General features: G+C 44.9%; 1 protein-coding gene across 1 annotated transcript in view; it reads right to left on the bottom strand.

Moving 5' to 3' along the window:
* Nucleotides 1-16,544, bottom strand: part of HOMER3 (homer scaffold protein 3) — a 256,887-nt gene extending 240,343 nt beyond the window's left edge. The window contains exon 1 of the mRNA XM_073592618.1: nucleotides 16,382-16,544. Coding sequence (XP_073448719.1) covers nucleotides 16,382-16,401 — 20 coding nt within the window. The 5' untranslated portion in view covers nucleotides 16,402-16,544. The remainder of the gene's footprint in view (nucleotides 1-16,381) is intronic.
* Nucleotides 16,545-18,100: the final 1,556 nt, after the last annotated feature.

The following is an 18,100-nucleotide window of genomic DNA, read 5'->3' as shown; positions in this document are numbered from 1 at the left end:
ACCTGTGCGACTATGGCACCAGGACAGGGTCAGGGGAGCTTGTTTTTTTTTCCCCATGCCAGTGGGCCATGATCAGGGATGCATGCACTGTCCTGTCACCATTTGAGGAGGCCACGAGGATGGTGAGCAGTGACAGTGCATGCATCAGTGACACTGTCCCCCTTGTCCACCTGTTGGAGCACACGCTGCGTGGAATAATGGACAGGGCACTTGAGGCAGAACAGAGGCAGGAAGAGGAGGACTTCCTTAGCTCTCAAGGCCCCCTTTATCTAGACAGTGTTCCTGCGTGCCCGCAGGAGGAGGAGGATTGTGTCAGTATGGAGGTGGAGCCTGGCACTCAGCATCAGCAGCAGTCTTTAAGGGATCAGTCCCAAGAAACACATGGACTTGTACGTGGCTGGGAGGAGGTGGCTGCGGACCACGTCCTCCTTAGTGACCCAGAGGACTCCGGACCGAATGCCTCAGCAAACCTACGCTGCATGGCCTCCCTGATCCTGCAAAGCCTGTGTAAGGATCCTCGTATTCGTGGTATCAAGGAGAAGGACCAATACTGGCTGGCAACCCTCCTTGATCCACGTTACAAGGGTAAGGTTGCAGACCTTATCTTGCCGTCGCAGAGAGAGCAGAGGATGAAACATCTTCGGGAGGCCTTGCAGAAAGGTCTGTGCAATGCGTTCCCAGAGACTGGGAGGTTACAAACTCCTGTTTCTGGACAATGTGTTGCTGAGGCTTCGGTCACTCAAAGAAGGAGCGGTGGAGAAGGTGGCCGTCTGACTGATGCGTTCAGGCAATTTTTTAGTCCGCAGCCCCAAGGTATGATCTGTTCCAGCAACCATCGCCGGCGTCTGTTTTACATGGTGCAGGAATACCTAGGGGCAAGATCTGACTTGGACACCTTTCCCACAGAAAATCCTCTGGATTACTGGGCCTTGAGGATGGATCACTGGCCAGAGCTTGCACAGTATGCAAATGAGCTACTGGCCTGTCCTGCATCCAGCGTTCTTTCGGAACGCACATTCAGTGTTGCTGGAGGCTTTGTAACCGATCACAGGGTGCGTTTGTCCACCGACTCGGTCGATCGACTGACCTTCATAAAAATGAATCAGTCTTGGATCACCAGCTACCAAGCACCTGATGCTGATGTAACCGAATAATTTTTTTTGAAATCTCAGATCCCTTCAAGGACTGCCTATGCTGATGCTGAGTGACTATCCTGAGTAATTATCCTCTTCCTCCTCAATGATCACGCTGATAGCTTGTAAGAACATTTTTGGTTCTGGGCGCCGCCACCAGTGCCTAAGGCACAATTTTTCAGCCCCTGTTTAACAGTGGCGTGTAATTACAATTTTTGATGCAATACTTTGCAGCAGGGCTGGTTCCTGCATTCTAACTAGAGTATCTGTGAGGGGTTGCAGTGTTGTGGCACCAGCACCAGTGCCTAAGGCCCAATTTTTCTGCCCCTGTTTAAAAGGGGCGTGTAATTACAATTTTTGATGCAATACTTTGCAGCAGGGCTCGTTCCTGCGTTCCAACTAGAGTATCTGTGAGGGGTTGCAGTGTTGTGGCACCAGCACCAGTGCCTAAGGCCCAATTTTTCTGCCCCTGTTTAACAGGGGCGTGTAATTACAAATTTTGATGCAATACTTTGCAGCAGGGCTCGTTCCTGCGTTCCAACTAGAGTATCTGTGAGGGGTTGCAGTGTTTGTGGCACCAGCACCAGTGCCTAAGGCCCAATTTTTCAGCCCCTGTTTAACAGGGGCGTGTAATTACAATTTTTGATGCAATACTTTGCAGCAGGGCTCATTCCTGCGTTCCAACTAGAGTATCTGTGAGGGGTTGCAGTGTTTGTGGCACCAGCACCAGTGCCTAAGGCCCAATTTTTCTGCCCCTGTTCAACAGGGGCATGTAATTACAATTCTTGATCTAATATTTCACAGCAGGGCCTTGTGAGGGCTTACAGTGTTGTGGCCACAACAACACCTAAGGCCCAAATTTCTGCTGAGTATATAGGGCAGGCCCCTACTTTCAAACATCCAACTTACAAACGACTCCTACTTGCAAACGGAAGAAGACAACAGGAAGTGAGATGAAATCTACCGCTAGGAAGGGAAATTCTCTCCTGTAAGAGTTAATATGGGAAAAAAATGTCTCCTTTCCACTGAAGCTTTATCACCAATCCTTGTTTCACAAAAAAAAACAAATTTTCAAAAAACATTTGTCATTGGGACAAAAAGCGAGGTGAAATCTTCTGAAGAGGAGCACAGACAGCAAAACAAATGTTACAGGGGTGATAACCCTTCCCTATGTTTTCCAAAAAGCTTAAAATAAATTTTTTGGCTGGAGCTAAACGCGTTAAAAATGTACCAGTTCAAAATTACAAACAGATTCTACTTAACAACAAACCTACAGTCCTTGTCTTGTTTGCACCGCCTGTATACTGCTGTTCAGAGTACAGAGCCTGTATACTGCTGTTTCCTTTTTTAATTTGGGTGCGGGGTTCCCCTTAATATCCATACAAGACCCAATGGGCCTGGTAATGGACTGGGGGGTACCATGCCGTTTGTCTCACTGATTTTCATCCATATTGCCAGGACCCGACATTACATTAAAGCCGCAAGCAGTTTTAAATTACTTTTTTTCCTTTAAAAATGACACTTTGTACAGGGACTGTTCTAAGCACGGGAAACACGCGCCACTTTACAGGCATACTATAGACACCCCCCAGGTACGATATTTAAAGGAACATTTCACTTTTTTTTTTACTTTAAGCATCATTAAAATCACTGCTCCCGAAAAAACTGACGTTTTTAAAAGTTTTTTTTTGCATTGTTACATGTCCCCTGGGGCAGGACCCGGGTCCCCAAACCCTTTTTAGGATAATACCATGCAAATTAGCCTTTAAAATTAGCACTTTTGATTTCGAACGTTCGAGTCCCACAGACGTCAATGGGGTTCTAACGTTCGTGCAAATTTTCGGTTCGTTCGCAGGTTCTGGTGCGAACCGAACCGGGGGGTTTTCGGCTCATCCCTATTCCTGAGCAGAGAGGCCCACTTCCTGCATGCCAATCTAATCACCCTGGTGAACCAACAGAAGATGACCCAAGAACTTGACGGCGAAATGAAAAGGATTGTCCACTTTCCTCATGTCTTTGATCTTTGCGTGTACACGGTTAGCAACTTGTGTAAGGACCTGAAATCTTCCTGCTGTATACTCAGTAACTCCATGTGAATGCTTGGAGGGACTGCCCCCAGGTTTTCCTGAAAACTGGATACCACTTGGAGATGTACGTAGTAACACTAAAAAAAAAACGACATGAGAGATCTTTGCAGGAAAGTGCTGCAACCTCCAACATCCTTCTTTCTGAAGCAACTGCTGTCAGAGGAACTAGTTTTACCATTAGGAACCGCAATGGAAATGAAGCTATTGGAGCAAAAGATGCCTGTATGAGCGCTTTCAGAACCAAGCCTAGGTCCCATGAAGGGAACAAGAATTTCCTTGGTGGTCGTATATGTATTACGGCCTGCATTATTCAATGGAGTTGTATGCCAGACCAACCTCAAGCGCCGAGTCTAAAAATGTCTAGAGCTGGGGACACAGGAGAGAAAACGTTGCTGAGTAAACAGAACAAACTTCCTTCATATTCTCATATGTAGCGTTCATGGTCTTAAAGTCTTTGCCAAGGTCTAAACCATCTTGAATGAGCCTCCCTGCACCTCTAGTCCAGTCAATTCAATAGCCAAGCTATTAAGAGTCTCACTGGATTGGGGTGCTGCCATTAATGTTGGCATAAAAGATCTTGTTTGACCGGAAACAGGATTGGTGGTGCTGAATGACAACCAAGGCCAATTCGGCAGGTGGAAAGCACCTCTATGACATAAACGTGTTCTGTCCTAATCTTTATAATCAAGGACACTGGAGGCAGACAGACACCAACTGAAAAAACCTATGGCACTGTGAATCCACCTTCTATTGCTTCACCTTTGTACATTGTTATAAATACCAGAAGCTGTGTGTTCAGAGGACTCTCTACGAGAACGACCGCTGGAATGTACCATAGAGCCAATACTAGTTGAGGTACTTATTGTTGAAAAATAATTTGCCTAACTGATCTGTTAGTGGATCCTGCTTTCCCGGTAAGTAGGCTGCCTTTAACTGCCTGTAACCTTCTCTCCGTCCAGCGAAAATGTTATGTTATGAAAAGTAACAGGAAAAAACAGACACTTGGTGCCCCCTTGGTGGTCAATGTAAGCTACTGCTGTCTTGTTGTCAATCTTCAACTTTACTCTGGCCCCTTGGAGAAAGATCCTGAAAGGCTTGCAAAAAACAAAACTGCCTTACATTTAAGTCAGTCAGTCAGAGCATCTGCATTCCACTAGGCTCCAATGGACTTGCACTTGTCTCTTCAGACTGGAGGCAGACTGGCATCCGACGTCAGAACTATTCCATCACCTGGGCTGAGAGGCACACCACAAAAAAGGCACACTGCTAATCTTGCTAATTTGTGCAGACACATAGACTTTAGGATCCATAGGCAGCCCATTCTATTGATAGAGGAAGGCAAATTGAAAAGCCCCCCCCCCATGTGCCACCTGGCCCAATCCCTCACTGACATAAATGCCATTTCCATGACTCTTCAGATTTTCATTTGCCGTTTTGGAAAACCTCTTGACATATTTGGGTATGAAAAACCACTCCTAGATCCTTGATAGCTTAAGAAGGGGTTAACTGCTTTTGCTGTTTGTTCACTAGTCGACTGAACTTGGAAAAGGATTGCTAGGACAAGGTTGTGATGCTTTGCCAGCTCCTGGCTTACACCTGTGACAATCAAAACATTGTCCAAGTAATGGCAGGGCCTTACCCTCAAAGACGAATTACTGCCACTACTGCCTTCAAAATGTTCAAAAAACGTTTCTTGGTGCCGTGCCAAATTTTAAAAATGGCAAACACCTAAACTGGAAGTGACAGCCAGTCACTGCAAATCTCAGATGTCTCTGGTGTTAAGCTCCATACACACGATTGGACTTTGTACAAACTTTCCCTTGGATTTTTGTACAAAGGGCATTGGCTAGAAGTTTGTCTTGCATACAGACGACAGGACTTTTCCAGCCAACTTTCACCAAATCATGTGTTTTTTCAGCTCTTTACCACCACCCTTTGGTCAACTTCTGTATTGTCGTCTGATATTGTGTCAATCTCGCCACTTTTATTGGTGAGATTGACACCTTGTGAGCCAGGTTCACACTGGTGCAGGGATCCGAGTTGGATCCCCGCCAATGCCAGGCACTGTGTTTGGTATGAATCTTGAGGGGGAACTCCACGCCAAATTTTAAATAAAAAACCGGCATGGGTTCCCCTCCAGGGGCATACCAGGCCCTTAGGTCTGGTATAGATTTTAAGGGGAACCCCCACTCCAAAAAAAAAAAACGGCGTGGGGGTCCCCCCAATCTACACCAGACCCCTATCCGAGCACGCAGCCCGGCCAGTCAGGAAAGGGGGTGGGGACGAGCGAGCGCCCCCCCCCCGAGCCGTGCCAGGTCGCATGCCCTCAACATGGGGGGTGGGTGCTTTGGGGGAGGGGGGCGCCTTGCGGCACCCCCACTCCAAGGCACCATGTCCCCATGTTGATGAGGAAAAGGGCCTCTTCCCGACAACCCTGGCCGTTGGTTGTCGGGGTCTGTGGGCGGGGGGCTTATCGGAATCCGGGAGCCCCCTTTAATAAGGGGGCCCCCAGATTCCGGCCCCCACCCTATGTGAATGAGTATGGGGTACAGGGTACCCCTACCCATTCACCTAGGAAAAAAGTATCAATTAAAAAAAACACACTACACAGGTTTTAAAATTAATTTATTAGGCAGCTCCGGGGTCTTCTACCATCTTCGGGGGTCTTCTTCCAACTTCAGGGTTCTCTCCGGCGTCTTCTCCCTTTCTCCGGTGTCGTCTCCGCGCTCGCTGGTTCTTCTCCGGTGCCTTCTTCTTTCTGCCGGCTCCCCTGCTATCTTCTGCTCTTTTGCCGCTCTTTTTTTTTTTTAGCAGAGGAGCCCGGACATCTGGATCGTCTTCTTCCCTCTTCTCTTCCAGAGATGTTGACATGACGCTCTCTCCGGCTGTAATGCTGTCTGTGCGCTCTGCTATAACTTATATAGGCGGTGACTCCGCCCCCTATGACATCACAGTCCCAGGGCCGAGAAAAATTAAGTTCAATAGTCAGTGCGGCTCTTCTGCTTGATTCCGAGCATGCGTGGAACTTTGTGTGTCAGAATTGTGTACACACGATCGGAATTTACGACAACGGATTTTGCTGTCGGAAAATTTGAGATCCAGATCTCAAATTTTGTGTGACGGAAATTCCGATGGAAAATGTCCGATGGAGCCTACACATAGTCGGAATTTCCGACAACAAGCTCCCATCGAACATTTTCCGTCGGAAAATCCGACTGTGTGTACAGGGCATTAGACTTTTTTTTTTTCTCAAATAAAAAATTTGTGTGAAATATATTTGACATTACAGAGTCCAGAACATATGCATTCCATTTGGATAAAACATTGCATCAAACTGATATACAAGTGGGTGTTAAATAACAGATTAGAACTGACTTCGCTCAGAGGCCAATAATAGATACATACAAGTATTAAGTCAGAACTTTACACCTCTACTGTCCAGAGGTTCTAAGACTGTTTAAGCTGCTGCTTGGTGACTGTCAATCGCTACCCCGCACCGCCCGTCTCCCTACCCTCTGTGACATCATCCACCGCCGCTCTCAGACTGAAGACAAAGCCAGGAGAGCTGCACACTGCCTATACAAGACAGAAAAACCCCAATGGTGACATTGCAGAGCTTACTAATACCACACCTGTAAAATATTTGTGCTATCTAAGCAACTTTGCCCATGTCCTGGCACAAGGGATACCCAGTTTCAGGAAGCTTTATGTCCAACATTCTGGGTCTTCCAACTCCATGAGAGGCTGAACATGGAGGGGCGGTGCAGTAGGAGGGATATCCTTGCAGCAAACAAAGTACTTACCACTGCAATCCACAGGTGGCCTGGAGCAGACCAAAAAAAAGAACATGTCAGTGGGGGAGGGGCTGTCTTTTATTCAGCTAGGAAAAGGTGGTCATGTGGGCGCCAGATGAGGCGTTAATCAATTGTGTGCTGACGTGAGGTATGGCCAGGAAAGCTAAGTTTAGACTCACTGCCCATCTGAATGACAGGTATTAAGAGTCTTCTGTTCCAGGGAGTTTTTTTAGGATTTTTTTTTTCAAGCGATAGTTGCTGTAAATTTAACTTCTTGTTTGTGATTTGCCTATGTTTTCTATTCATGTACTGCTGACTATTCACAAAAATCTCAAGCACACCCTATGAGAATACATTTATTTTGTCGCAATACATCTTCTTCAACAACTCCCCCCAACGGTTCCAAACTCTTTGAAGATACTAGAGCAGACTTAAACCAGGAAGGCTGAAGAGGGGACAAATTTTCCTTATTAAAGCATAGCTATGGGGGAGGGCATGTAAACATATGAAGATATTGCGTGTGCAGACTCTTGTGCCTATTGCATTACGTTTTAAAGAGATAATGGTACTCCAGTCATGTGGTCACCGTGTGTCAGCTAAGAGGGGAGGTGATAGGTGTTCAAACTGCAGAGAGGTCTGCTCTTTTCCTTCTTAATTACAGAACAAGAATTTGTGGCTTGGGAACTAGCCATTGGTCGTCTGGTGGACCGTTGAGCTCATTTCAGCTGGCTCTTTTGCCTTTATTGTTAGTGCAGCCCTAGCCAGTTATAGGCCTGATTTATGAATACTGTTGCAAACGGCAACTAATCTGATGGATTTTTTTTATTTTCCCAGTGCAAGTTGATAAATGAAATATAAGATGGTTACTATACCAAAGCCCTATTTTGCCTTTGCTCCAGTTTCCAGATAAAATACCAATTTTCTTAATAAATAAATATATATATTTTTTAATGTCACTTATATCATTCAGCTGAGATTAATTATCTTGAAAAAGACAGGTGGGGGAAATGACAGGGAATAACTTGCTTCCTAGGTGCAGTGGGACATGATTGTTTAAACTGTCATATTTCCACCAGGAGATAATTATACCATATGGCTATACTGAGCTATGGGAGCATTTCTAATGTATGTTGAATGTATACAAATTACATATGCAGTCTGGCAAAAATATGAACCAGCAAATAATAGATTTGGATCAATAAATTAGAGGATGGGATAAAACTGTTTAGCTCTAATACAGACTAAGCTAAAGTGCAGTTTAGATGAATTAGAGTTTATGCCCCGTACACACAGTCGGACTTTGTTCAGACATTCCGACAACAAAATCCTAGGATTTTTTCCGACGGATGTTGGCTCAAACTTGTCTTGCATACACACGGTCACACAAAGTTCTCGGAAAATCCGATCGTTCTGAACGCGGTGACGTAAAACATGTACGACGAGACCTATAAACGGGGCAGTGGCCAATAGCTTTCATCTCTTTATTTATTCTGAGCATGCGTGGCACTTTGTCCGTCGGATTTGTGTACACACGATCGGAATTTCCGACAACGGATTTTGTTGTCGGAAAATTTTATATCCTGCTCTCAAACTTTGTGTGTCGGAAAATCCGATGGAAAATGTGTGATGGAGCCTACACACGGTCGGAATTTCCGACAACAAGGTCCTATCACACATTTTCCGTCGGAAAATCCGACTGTGTGTACGGGGCATTAGAGTTAGATGAATACAGTAGGACGGAAGTCATTATTCCAGTCCCAAAAGAATAAAAAGGAAGGGTGGATTGATTAAAAGTATTCTTTAAAGGAGCATATTGTTTTACTAATTACTTACTTCCTAATTAATAGGCATTTTCTTTCCCAAAGGATGGGGTGAGTGGTGCAAGCATTAAGATTTTTACTGTGTGCATCGTGTGACCCAGATGAAATGACAGCTGATTAATCTGACCCAAACCAAAGCTTCCCTTAATTGAGTCTTGGGGAATTTCCAAGTAAGATGCACATGCTCCCTGTTAATCATGGCTGGGTCATAAAGTGATAATGCCTTCTGGCTGAGTTCAAAGGAAATATATATTTCTATACAAATAAAAGCTGAAAGATTTGTCCATTTTACATATTCACAAAAAGTGATTTTTTAACAGCTGATGTGTTTTTCACAGGCTAGGAGCCAGCAGACTGAAAGCAAAAAAGAATAGAAATGCAGAATATGAAAATAGTGTAATGCCGTGTACACACGGGCGGACTTTTCGACCGGACTGGTCCGATGGAACGAATCCATCGGACAATCCGATCGTGTGTGGGCTTCATCGGACCGCCAGCGGAATTTTTCTGTCGAAAATCAGATGGACTTTAGATTTAGAACATGTTTCAAATCTTTCCGACAGACTCGAATCCGTTAGAAAAATCAGTTCGTCTGTATGCTAGTCCGACGGACAAAAAAGGACGCAAGGGCAGCTATTGGCTATGAACCTCAATATTCCAGTCCGGTCGTACGTCATCACGTTCAAACGACCGGACATTCGAACGGCCTTTAGGACTTTCGAACGGACTTTAGTCCGTTCGTGTGTGCGCAAGTCCGTCGTAACTCCGCCGAAAGTCCGTCGGAAAGACCGTCGGACGTTTGATGCTGAAAAGTCCGCCCGTGTGTACACAGCATTATTCTATGCAAAGACTCTTTGTGGCATGTAATGATTTCCTCACCTTACTTTAATTTCTGGACATATAAAGCCTGGGAAGGGATAGGGCTGAACAGACGGAGTAATGCCTATGCTGGTTACACGCAGCAATTTTCTGGCTATTTTAGCATTTTTCAATTAGCTTTCTATTGCCAAAATGAATAGATCAACACAACCAAGGGATCATTCATTGAAGGCTGCAATGCACATCTAAAAATATGAATACATGACTGCATTGTTACAGCATCCTTTTTAAAAGAATGACAGGGTGTCACTTACCATGTTTATTGGCGTATAACACGCGCCCCAATTTAAGAGGGAAGTTTCTTTTTTTTTTAAATAAACCACTTTGAAGCAAAATAATGGTCAGTGAGCATCAATGCAGCTTGATTAGTGACCATCTGCGGCCTCAACGCAGCCTAATCTGTGCTCATCTGCAGCTTCAGTGTAGCCTTATCTGTGCCCATCTGCAGACTGATCTGTGCCCATCTGTAGCTTCAGTGCAGCCTGATATGTGCCCGTCTGCAGCCTGATCTGTGCCCATCTGCAGACTGATCTGCACCCATCTCCCCCATCAATGCAGCTCACCATCTCTCCTTGCAGGAAATCACCGAGCCGTCATCTGTTTACTCGGTTCTCAGTCAGTCAGCAGTCACACACACAGTCCCGCCTCTGCCATCGGCATTGGACCAGCTCCTGCGATAGACAGAACACTGGTCCAATGCCTGTGGTGGAGGCGGGACTGTGTGTGTGACGTGCAAGCCGAGTGAGAGCCAAGTAGAGAGGAGATGACGGCTCGGTGATTTCCAGCGGCACTCGTCCCCCTCCTTCCCCTGCGAAGTACGCACCCGCTATTTTCCCACCATTTTCAGGGGAAAAAATGCATGTTATATGCCGATAAATATGGTATATAAATGATACTGTATAGTAGAATCTTAGTAGACAAATGCACAAAATACATGTGTTTGTATATTGTTTTTCATTTTGGGCAAAGTTGATGAATAGTAATAAGTACTGTACATGTGCTAGAGGGGTTTGGTGAACAACACATTACCAAATTGGAACTCCACTGAAGTCCCTGAGAACCATATATTAAAAAACATTAAATGCTATTTTCTAGATCAGGGGTCTCCAAACTTGTCACCTCGAGGGCCACATTGTATAGTGTACACAAATTCGCAGGCCAGAAAAAAATCAGTTGTTTATAAATGATCCGCAGCAGCAGAATAGAATAGAATTGGACAGGCAACTGGCAGCGGTGCTCCTGTATTTTCCGCCTGAACATAAATGCGAAGCCTCATGCACTGGTACTAAACTTCCAGTGTGCATGGGGCCTTACGACTTTGTTCCTGTCAGTCTTCTAACACATTTGTGTCCCCATCATAGCCCCCCACACATTTGTGTCCCCATCAGAGTCTCCCCACAAATTGGCATCCCCATCAGGGTTCCCCCACACATTTGTGTCCCTATCAGAGCCTCCCCGCTTATTTGTGTCTCCTTCATAGACCCCCCCCACACACATTTGTGTCCCTATCACAGCCCCATGCACATTTATCCCCCCCCCCCAAGAGCACCGCTCAGATAATCACACGCACATTTGTGGCCCCCTTTAGATTTCCCCACACACATTTGTGCCCCCCTCAGAGCCCTCCCCCACGCACGTTTGGGTTCTTCTCAGAACCCCCTGATACACATTTGAGCCCCCCGTGCATGTCTGTGTCCCCTCAGAGCCCCTCTCATGCACATCTGTGTCCCCCTCAGAGCCCAATGATGCACATTTGTGTCCCTCCTCTGAGCCCCCTGATGCACATCTGTGTCCCCCTCAGAGCCCCCTGATGCACATCTGTGTCCCCCTCAGAGCCCCCTGATGCACATCTGTGTCCCCCTCAGAGCCCCCTGATGCACATTTGTGTCCCCCTCTGAGCCCCCTGATGCACATCTGTGTCCCCCTCTGAGCCCCCTGATGCACATCTGTGTCCCCCTCTGAGCCCTCCCCCACGCATATTTGTGCCCACCTAAGAGCCCTCCCCCATGCACATTTGTGTCCCCCTTAGGGATCCCTGATACACATATGAGCCCCCCATGCATGTCTGTGCCCCCCTTCAGAGCCTCCCCTCATGCACATTTGTGTTCCCCCTCAGAGACCTCCATTAACATTTGTGTTACCCTCAAACACATTTATGTCCCTTATAGAGCCCCCTCCCCGTTTTCTGTGTTCCCCTCAGAGCTCACCCCATGTACATTTGCCTCCCCACCAGAAAAACAAAGTGTGCCTACCAACCAACCACTATCTTTAGTGCAGATCTGCTGCACCATCCAGCTCCGGTCCTGCTGTTACACAGGCATGGTGTGTGAAAGACACTTATGTTAAAAGAGGTAGTGGGGGGAATGTCCTAATAGATACGGCACCTCATCCCTAAACAAATAATGTATAGTGGAGCAGGGAAAAGGGGATTATAGTGGTGCCAAAAACAATTTAGAACACAATTATTATAAAAATATAAAATCTTTAATAATATACAATTCTAAAAAACATAGTTCATACACATATATTATATGTAGGTAAACTAGACAAAGAGTACTTTACAGTTTTGTATAATGACCGACACCAAAGATGTTGAAAGGTAGTCGATAGTCAATTCATCCCTACTAGTTTCGCCAATACATTGGCTTCATCAGGGGAATAAACAAGTTGTAGAAAGGAGTAAAAACACTGGAAAAAATTAAAAGAAAAGATCAATCATAAAGCAAAAATATATAATCCCCTTTTCCCTGCTCCACTATACTTATGTTAAAAGCGTGCAGGAGCCGGAAGGTGCAGTGGGTCTCCCCTGAAATACTTCACTGCCAGTCCTAGCAACCAATAGCAGCACTGGCAGCTGTCTGGTAGCAGGGCCTGCTCAGCATACTGCGGGAGGAGGGGGAGTAAGCAGCGGATGTCCCGCAATTTGAAGAAGCTTGAGCAGAGACCGGTCCCTGCAATGAGTCTGAGGACTTAAGCTGCGGGCGGGACGTACTTTGGAGACCCCTGTTCTAGATCATTCACCAAGGGATTGTCAAACAAATATTATGGCTGGGGAACATGTACCAAAGCAAACGTTTTAACAAAATTCCAGATGGGGAGCAGTGATTTTAAAGTGGTTCTAAAGACTGAAGGTTTTTTATTTCAATGCATTCTCTTCAGCTTCAGCCCCCTCCCTTTTACTTACCTGAGCCCGATCTCGATCAAGTGCTGAGCACAAAAGCAGTGGATCTCTTCCTCCTCGTAGGCTCTGAGACAGCAGTGGGAACCGTTGGCTCACATTCCTGTCAATCACAGCCAGTGAGAAGCAAGCGGGTGTAGCCGAGCTGTGTGGGACTGGACCAGGGCTCCCTGAGAATAGGTAAGCATAAACATCTTCCTTCTCCAGGGCAGTTCGTATAAAAGTTCTAAGGTGGTGGGAGCAGATATATGCGCTGAGTTAGTAATAGCCTGGACTTCCGCTGTAAATATAATGTTTGGGGGGTGCCCTGAACTTTACTGTGAAGCAGGGCATCTGTAAGATGTATATTACCTAGTACAGCAAAACTGACATTTACAAGGAGAAAAATGCAGTTTTAATTGCTGGTAAATGACAGTTACTTGCTGATTCATAGGGGACCCTACTGAAGAACAGAAAAAAAAAAATAAAATGGTGTGTGGTTCTCTCTAACAATACAAATCAGACCCTTATCTCCTTATCTTGAGGAGGGACTAGTATGAATGTCAAGGGGGACCCCATGCAAATCAAGAAAAAAAAGCAATGGATTCCCCCCAAAATTCACACCAGACCTTTATTTGAGCATGCAGCCTGGCTGTTCAGAAAATGGGTGGAATAAGTGCGCCCCCCCACCTTTCCTCCTGAACCATACCAGGCCACGCGCCCTCAACATGGAGCTTACCTTACCAGGGGGTACCACCCTTGCAAGACACCTTGTCTCCATACTGATGAAAACAAGGGATAATTCCCCATGACCATGGCCAGGTGGTTGTGGAACTCTGTGGGGTGGCTTATCGGAATCTGAAAGCCCCATTTTAACAATAGGGGGCAAATAGCTAGCACCCCCCATATGAATGAGTAAGGGGTACATATTTTATACACTGAATCTAATGCCGCGTACACACGACCGGACTTTACGGCAGACTTTGACGGACTTTACGACGGACTTTACGAATGAACGGACTTGCCTACACACGATCAACCAAAGTCCGTCGGATTCGTACATGATGACAGACGACCGGACTAAAACAAGAAAGTTTATAGCCAGTAGCCAATAGCTGCCCTAGCGTCAGTTTTTGTCCGTCAGACTAGCATACAGAAGCGGACTTTTCGACTGGACTCGAGTCCATCGAAAAGATTTGAAACATGTTTCATTTCTAGGTCCGTCGAACTTTTGGGGGAAAAAGTCCGCTGGAGCCCACACACAATCGAATTGTCAGACGGACTCCGGTCCGCAGGGTCAAGTATGCCGTCATAAGTCTGGTCATGTGTACGCAGCATTAGGCTTCCCATACAAGCTGACTGTACAATCTTCTTTAGATCTGCTATAAACTATGTAGTGCAATAACTTCCTGTTTTGATAGTAACTGAATAGATTATAGACAAATATAAAAGTTTTACCCAAGCTCAATCGATATATTTTATATCCAGGAGCTGGAGTACGGTGCTCTGGCTGGCGAGTTCAACGCCCAAGGTAGTAGATATCAATAAAATTAAAGCCGTCGACTCAGAGTGCTCTTGAGAAGAAAATTCTTTATTGGTTACAGAAAAAATGTGAAAACAGGAAATGGTCTATGGTCTATCAGGAGATGGTCTATCAGGAGATGGTCCACTTCACCAACAGGCCCTTATATGAAGGATTCCGTCTATAATGCCTCAGTGGGTTTGGATCCCCCATTTTCAGGGATCTTTATTGGCTAATTGTATAAAAGCTTGATACAAAATATGCTAACACGTTTCGGCTTTTGCAGTCTTCCTCATATCATACAGGATGTATGATATGAGGAAGGCTGCAAAAGCCAAAACACATTACGTAGCCAATAAAGATCCCTGAAAATGGGAGATCCAAACCCACTGAGGCATTATAGATGGAATCCTTCATATAAGGGCCTGTTGGTGAAATGGACCATCTCCTGATAGATGATATTGCGGGTTGTGAACCAGATGATAATGGTGTCCTCAATAGATCCAGGCCTCTATGAGGGTATGCTGCACCCACAGATGAACCCGCACAGATGTCTGTCAAATCGCCCCCTGAAGTCAGACTGAAATGCCGGTTTGAAATCGTGGGAGTTTAGCTGAACTTCCACAATTTCAAACTGGCTCTCAGTGTGAACATCGGCTAAATCCTCTAACCGTGCACCAGACTAAAAGAAAGTGTGATCTTATTATGTAGGACCTGTATGTCCCATATAATTGTCCGACTGCTTTTCCCCACAGCGTTTCTCTTTTTGCAACTGGGACTGATTATCAGATTGCAGCAGATCCTGTCGCTCAGCACTCAGGAAGAAATGACTGTAGGGAGCTGGAAGTGAGTGAAATCCACAACATACACAAACAAGCACTGGTTGAACTGGATGGACTTTTTTCAACCAGACTAACTATGGAACTATGTAAACAGCGCTACTTCAGCACGATTTAAAAGTCGCACATCAGTGCGATTTGCACTGCAGAATTCATTGTGACTTGCAACTTCATTTATCAGAAGTCACAGAGATATGAACGATTTCATTGTCGGCAATGGGGTGCGAATTGTCATGCGATGAAGAACAGTAAAATCACATAACAAGTCGCACTGGTGTGAATGGGGGCTAAGTCTGTTGATTTTTAACTTCCTTTTTTTATTAAATAGTAATGGTGGCGATTAGCGACTTATAGCAGGACTGTGATATTACAGTGGACATTCTGACACTTTCTGGGAACCAGTGACAGTAATACAGTTATCAGTGCTAAAAATATGCACTGTCACTGTACTAATGACACTGGCTGGGAAGGGGTTAACATTAGGGGAGTTGAAATGGTTAACTATGTGCCTAGCCTGTGTTTTACTACAGTGTGGGAGGTGCTTTTACTAGGGGAAGACATGGATCCTAGCCTCTGCTTTGCAGAGACACCGGATCCATGCCTTCCCTCCTGACAGAACGGCGATCTGCCCTGTTTACATAGGCAGATTGCAGTTCTGTCTCTGAGGCTGATGATCGGCGGGTGCTGGCGGACAACAAGTCTGCGGTACCCGCTGATCGCACCCCCTACCTGGAAGTGCAGGACCATGTATATATATGTCATCCTGCACACAGCAGCCGCCCTATAGCAGTAAAACTGCTATAGGGCGGTCGGCAAGTAGTTAAAAAATAAACAAATGCAGCCACCACATCTAAGAATTGGTAAGCTGCAATATCTATATTTGTTTTGTTTTTGGGTTTAATACTGCTTTAATTGCAGACATCTTTTCCCTGGGGCATTTATACTTTCTATTTGATTTCTGAGCAGACACTGATAAGGATGTGGAATTGACAAGTGCAGATTATTAGCAGAGTGTTAAATCTGGGCCTGCATACAGGTTAATGACTTACATTTCTGCACAGATCTATAAGCAAAGGATAAAGTATATATGCAGCAGACGAATGGTCATGCAGAGCTGTAGATAAGAAGACTGAAGAAAGAAACCCCATACCTGTTAGTAGTAGAAGACATTTGTGTGCTAAGAATTGTGGAAGACCAGTGACAAAGAAGAGAGAGGTCACAGTTTCCTTGACAGATGTGAACACAGCATAGACTACAAAAAGTCCTTCTTTAGGCTCCAATAGGGCAAAGTCTGGCCTGCTCAGAGCTGAAATTATTCATTTCCTGAAGAAATAGGAAACAGATGTCATTTGTCTATTCTATAAAAAGCAGGAAGCATCAGCACCTCTTCATTTTCTAGCCACTTCACTGTATGTGTACACCATGGTGAACTCTTTACCATAGGGACAAATAAAAAGTACAGAACATTTGTCCATTCATTGTGTTAAACAATATTTATTTTTTGTGTATTTATTAAAAATGCAAATAAATCAATCCTCTCTAGTGTGTCAAATCATATATTCCATACCCATGCACCAACTGCAAACAGCAATGTTCACATTTGGTGATTTGTTATTATGTTTTTGATTTTTATACTGATGTGATACACAATTTGTTGATTTATTTCATGTATGTGGTACACTTTGTTACGTATTATTGCAATTGGTGCATGAGTATGTATCTGATTCCATGCACTAGATAGGATGGATCTATTTGCAGTTAGCACAGCATATTTTATAAATACACATTCTGTTGAGTGATTTTTTTTTTATTTCACTTCAAATGCCAACTGCTTAGAGTTAGGTGAAGGTTGCAGCGCAAGATAGCTTAATAAGTATTTCTTTTTTCATTACAGGTAACAATTTACACAGCGCTTTATATATATTGTACATTCACAACAGTCCCTGCCCTCAAGGAGCTTACAATACTAGTTCCCTAACTCACATTCATACACACAGTGCTTTCAAAAAGTATTCATATCCTTTGAAATTTTCCACATTTTCTCATGTTACAACCAAAAACGTAAATGTATTTGTTTGGGATTTTATGTGATAGACCAACACAAAGTGGCACATACAGTATCTCACCAAAGTGAGTACACCCCCTCACAATTTTGTAAATATTCTATTATATCTTTTCATGTATCAACACTGAAGAAATGACACTTTGCTACAAAGTAGTGAGTGTACAGCTTGTATAATAGTGTAAATTTGCTGTCCTCTCAAAATAACTCAACACACATCCATTAATGTCTAAACCGCTGGCAACAAAAGTGAGTACACCCCTAAGTGAAAATGTCCAAATTGGGCCCAAAGTGTCAATATTTTGTATGGCCACCATTATTTTCCAGCACTGCCTTAACCCTCTTGGGCATGGAGTTCACCAGAGCTTCACAGGTTGCCAATGGAGTCCTCTTCCACTCCTCCATGACGACATCACGTAGCTGGTGGATGTTAGAGACCTTGCGCTCCTTCACCTTCCGTTTGAGGATGCCCCACAGATGCTCAATAGGATTTAGGTCTGGAGACATGCTTGGCCAGTTCATCACCTTTATCCTCAACTTCTTTAGCAAGGCAGTGGTCGACTTGGAGGTGTGTTTGGGGTCGTTATGTTGGAAAACTGCCCTGCGGCCCAGTCTCCGAAGGGAGGGGATCATGCTTTGCTTCAGTATGTAACAGTACATGTTGGCATTCATGGCACTGACAGGCTGCAACCCTTCAACCTCTGCAGCAATGCTGGTAGCAACCAGTTCTCCGTTCGCACATTCCACTGTGTTAACTCCTAATGTGCTGGAAGGTGCAAACGGGGAAGCCCAGGGTAACTGTCAGCA

This window comes from Aquarana catesbeiana, linkage group LG01 (genome assembly GCF_042186555.1).
Source record: "Aquarana catesbeiana isolate 2022-GZ linkage group LG01, ASM4218655v1, whole genome shotgun sequence".
NCBI classification, from domain to species: Eukaryota; Metazoa; Chordata; class Amphibia; order Anura; family Ranidae; genus Aquarana; species Aquarana catesbeiana.
This window is presented reverse-complemented; position numbering and strand designations above follow the sequence as displayed.